Source organism: Sinocyclocheilus grahami, unplaced genomic scaffold (assembly GCF_001515645.1).
Source record: "Sinocyclocheilus grahami isolate Dianchi unplaced genomic scaffold, SAMN03320097.WGS_v1.1 scaffold92.1, whole genome shotgun sequence".
NCBI lineage: Eukaryota > Metazoa > Chordata > Actinopteri > Cypriniformes > Cyprinidae > Sinocyclocheilus > Sinocyclocheilus grahami.
Genome location: NW_015505271.1, coordinates 178260 through 183381, shown reverse-complemented (window position 1 = coordinate 183381; position 5122 = coordinate 178260). Strand labels below are relative to the sequence as shown.

Sequence of the window (5122 nt, the reverse complement as noted above, 5' to 3'; positions counted from 1 at the left end):
CATGGAGTACAGAGAGAGGTTATATATATATATATATATATATATATATATATATATATATATATATATATAGCTTATGAGGTATTTATGAGAACAGCAATCATCAGTTGATCTACTTGAATCCTGAACACAAACATTTTGTTTGTCACACAGTCATGCTTCACCTCAGGCAGCCGGATATGTATGAATATGAAGCATCTTCCAGAAGCATAAAAAAAAATTGGTGTAGAAACAATTATCACATGGAAATTGAGAACATTTCAACAATTACAAAGAAATGGCAAGTAACACACTGAATTAAACGTCAATTTTTTTAAAGGTGACATATTATACCCCTTTTTACAATATGTAATACAAGTCTCTGGTGTCCCCAGATTGTGTCTGTGAAGTTTCAGCTCAAAATACTCCACAGATAATTTATTATATAATTTTCAAAATGCCTATTTTGAGTGGAAACAAGCTGTTTTTCGGGCCTGTGTCTTTAAATGCAAATGAGCTGCTGCTCCCCGCCTCCTTTTCCAGAATAGCCTTTACAGCTCCTATCTGCTAAAAACATCTGTTTTGGTTCTGATTATCATGTTTATCGCGCTGAAATCATGCGTTTTAAACCATACGAGTTTAAACTTCAGATATAAGGTTTTCTGAGTGCACACATCTGAAGCACATGGACAGAAAGCTGCTGTCACAGCATGTGAGTACTAAACTAAGTTCTCATTCACACACAAGTTTAAGTTAAAAACACACATGAGTTACAAAAACAGTTGGTTATGTCTGTGAAGGTAAACAGCTGGGAAATAAATCGCTTGTTTATTTTAGATCTGTGTGGCGGCAGCAATATACAGTAAATAAATCAATAAATCCACTGATCTCGTCTCCTCTGAGGCTGGGATTCTAAATAGTGTTCTGTGCTCGTCTGTGCAGCCAAAGACAGAACAGTTAGCATGTTTTGCTCAAACTTTCGCCATGGCATTAGAACTGGTACACCGTTGTCGCTTGCGAAATCAAAATGACGGCACCTTGAGTGGAAGCTTACGGATTAAGGGGCGGTAATATTATAATGAGATCCCTTTGCCATGTCTCCAAGGGAGCGAAATCAGACGCGCTGGTTTTCTCAGACGCTTGCAGAAAAAGGCTTACCAAAACAAAGTTACTGGGTTCATCTTTTTCACGTTTCCTTGGTTGGTAGATGCACCAGGGACCTGATTATAACTCTTAAAACCTGGAAAAGTATACATCAGTATAAACCTGAATCTTTATCCAGTTTCCACAACATAATATGGAAACACAATTCCAATGCTGTAATGTAACTGAGGTGGAAGAGTACTCGGCTCTTTCATACCTGAATTATGAATCAGCCTAGGCCAAAGCAAGAGGACATAGCAAGGTAAAAATTTAACTTTTTGATTTAATTGTACACAAATCATGTTTTGCAATACTTACTTATTCACTGGAAAAGAGTTCAGAACATGTACTACAAGGTTCTCAAACCGACAATGCATTCACTGGGTGTAAACACAAAAATCGACCTTGAACGTCGCCATCGGTTATGAAATGTGCCATTTAATTTGGAGCTACCTTTGCACCTTTAATATCTGCAGGGTGCTTTCTGTTTACAATATACACCCTCAGTGTGAAACCACACGACAAACATGTCTTACACTAGAATAGGGCTTTTTATGTGGACCACTTATTATAAATTTGATTAAATTAGAAAACTCATTTTCTTCATCACACTAGGACCCCACGGACTCCAACAACATCTGATAAAATGAAGGAAGGGTTCAAATAAAGGACACAGAGAATCAACCTTCCTCACTCCTTCAAAGCTAATAACCCTTATACTGCTGATAAATAATATAATAAGATTTGATGTAAGACAACAACTGAATTTTTCAACCTTACTTTATCAAATAAATGACTGGATAACACCATATTTTCAATAAATAAAAACATGTCTGCCATTTTAGGAGGTTTTCAGTCAGCATATGTATTCATGGTGCATTGACGATTGCTAGTATTGCTGTAAGTCTTGCTGTAGAAATATTGCTGGCCTGGGAGTCGAAACCTCAGCTTTACTACTTAATTCCTGTGAGCAGAAATGGAGATAGTGAAAGATAATATCATATCATATCCCTGGGCTTTGGCAAGGCATGTTCCTCTCCATAAGTGTGGGCTTTGTCCCTCCCAATGGAAACACAGTTTTGGAAAGGCAATGGGCTGTCACTTCTGCCTCAGAAGTCCTGAGAGACGAATTATGATGCTGTGGTTATGGAGATGGCACTTTTGTCTTTTCTTTTTATGTTAGAATAAGAGAATAAAAAAGTATGTCTAAAAGAGTTCAGCTGCTCTTTATTATAAAAGATATGTGCTATATACAGCATGATCTGAACATCAGCTCTTTTGAAATCTCAATTATTGCGATTTTATCACAAATTCTGATGTGAATAGGACAGTCCACAAAGATGAACCTCAACAGAAAGTGCAACTGTAATATGGCAGGCCTTTCACAGGAGTCAGTGGAGTCAGGATCCAACCAGAGGTAATTCTGAGGTGAGTCTACACTAACAGAGCCACCTTGTGGTGCACGGATGATTTCCTCTGACAATTTAAACATACCAACCAATTTCACTGCCCCTAATACTGAGAAAATGGCTTAATTTTTAAAAACATGGCATGAGGCAGGGAGGCTCGCGTGTGAATGTTGACAGGAAATAATGTTCAAATGAGCAAACTTTGAAGTTGTTCTACTCCCTTATCACTGAAAACCACACTACAGCGGGACAGTTCAGACCATGATGCATCTATAATGAATGAACAGTGATGCTGTTATATCTAGCATTCCTTTCTCTCGTTGTACGGTTTTCCACTGGCTAGCTAGCAGGCAGAGAATCTTAATTCATAAACACGCCATAATAATAGAAATTAAAGATGAGCCTCTTTTCTCTGCACAAGAAAAACAGTGTCAAGGAAACATTAATAATTAACATCTTACTCTCACTCTGCTCTCTCCTAACAACTGTTTATTAGCCCAGCTTGTTAGACGGTACACTAATGAATGGCTAAAAATAAAAACTTATCATGTATTTTTCATCTATACTCCTAAATGATAATTCTAGAATTTAATATAGACAAATAGACAAGTTTAAACTAAAAGAATGATATTTGGCTCTTCACCAACTACAGCAAATGTCATCTGAAGTCTTGGGTGGACAAAGTACATATCCAGGGTTAAAGAGGTAAGCCACTTATTACAAAAAAAGACATCTGCTTTTGTGTCATGTATTTGCATTCCAAGGAATATGAAAGAGAATATTAAAACTACCATTGTTCCGCACAAAGATGATCTAAGCAGCACCTGGAGGAGAAACTTTAAAGGGGCAGACTCATTTCAAAGGCTTAACGTTTAAGCATTTAAAACGAGTCTGTCCCTATAAGTTTCAGGTGCTGCTTAAACAAATGGTTAAATACTTATGTTATAATAAAAAAAAGGAAAATGATTGCATATGTATTATTATGTTAATAACAATGATTAGAAAAATAAAATGAGTACAAACGGTTGCTCTTCAGTTCCTCAAAGCAAGTCAAGTCACATTTATTTATATAATGCTTTATACAATGCAAACAGTTTCAAAGCAGCTTCATAGTAATGAACAGGAAAATAACAGGGTTAATATTGCAAAATGCATTATGAAAAAACATGCATTAAAATAACTTTGATTACTTATGTGGGCATAGTGATTTTATGGAGAGTGTCCACTAAACTTACAAAGACTGTAAAAATGTATTTATGAAACATTCCGCTTCTTTTCTTTGTTTATTCAATGCACTGTACAGAACAACATGTACCCTAAATGTAGAGAAAACCTACTTAAGCAAGATCATTCAGTCAACAAGAATTCTGAAAATAAATAATACTCGTGATACTAATCTAACTTACTTTGCTAAATTTTGTTTCCTGGTACATAGGACTGCAAATTTCATATTATAAGTCTAAATCAAACGGTCGTTCCTGTGGCTAGATATGACAGGTAATAATTCATCAATTGCCCAGGGCACTACACTAAATCCTAATATGTTCAAGGGTTAGCACTACTGTCTCAGGAAATTACACAGATCACAACAGGTGAAAACGACGACCAAAGCGCATTTGACTGAAAATTGACACAAATAAATACAGGTTCTCACATATGTTACAGGTAAATACAGGTTCTCAGGACTGTACAGTGATACATAATTGATCGTTTGCAGTAAATGAAACAGCTGTGAGATTGACGAAACCCGAGAGCAATCTGTCAACAGTGCCTCGTGCCACCGAAATGTACCTTTTTCGGGGTCATCATTGCTTCTTGGATCAACAAAGATCACACGAAAATGTTACTGTTGAGGTCTCTCAAATTAAACACCAAGTGTGATACTATGAAATGGAATTAGAGTTCCTGTGTCCCTTATCATGTAAACATCACAGCACGCGTTCAACATTCATCGCTCGCGCTAAAACGGGCTTTTCGCACGTCACAGCAGCATCAAATCTGAGAAAGTACAACACCACCATATAATCCGGTTTTCTAATGTTGCTCGTGCGTTTGCCAAGTATCTCCAACAGTGTCGACTGAAGGGTTAGTTTGGAGCCGCGCTCATCACCGCTAAACAAACTAGCAGAGACTTTGACTTCGTTTTTATCATCAACATACCTGTAACTCTAAGCTGTAGTCCTCGTATAAGTGCGTTGGGTAGACGGTCAGATGGTGTTGCACTTGGAGAGAGAAGGTGTAATCCATTGACTGTGTGATGTGGGCGCGTGTGGAGAATAGAGGATGCTCGTGTACAGCTGCCTGCGGTCCTTCAGTTCAATTGCAGAGCGTTCTCCGCCCCGCCGTCCTCCATTGGCTGGATGGCTGGAGTAGTTTTTTCCTGCAGTAGTGGCTATACAAGTTGGGATAGATAATAAGACAATAGTGCACAAATGAGAAAGCGCAAAGATAATATGAAACTGAAAGATGAACGTGAATTAAGTCAACATTCAACAAGGCAACAGATGTTTGTTTTTTGTTTGTTTGTTTTAGTTACAATTATGCTTTATTAAGTAAATACGAGTCACTTAAAGAAAAACGGTACAATTACG

General features: G+C 37.3%; 1 protein-coding gene across 1 annotated transcript in view; it reads right to left on the bottom strand.

Annotated features, from left to right (window-relative positions):
• Positions 1-4864, bottom strand: part of LOC107587306 (zinc finger matrin-type protein 4-like) — an 82826-nt gene extending 77962 nt beyond the window's left edge. The window contains exon 1 of the mRNA XM_016275022.1: positions 4692-4864. Coding sequence (XP_016130508.1) covers positions 4692-4778 — 87 coding nt within the window. The 5' untranslated portion in view covers positions 4779-4864. The remainder of the gene's footprint in view (positions 1-4691) is intronic.
• Between the last annotated feature and the right edge of the window lie 258 nt (positions 4865-5122).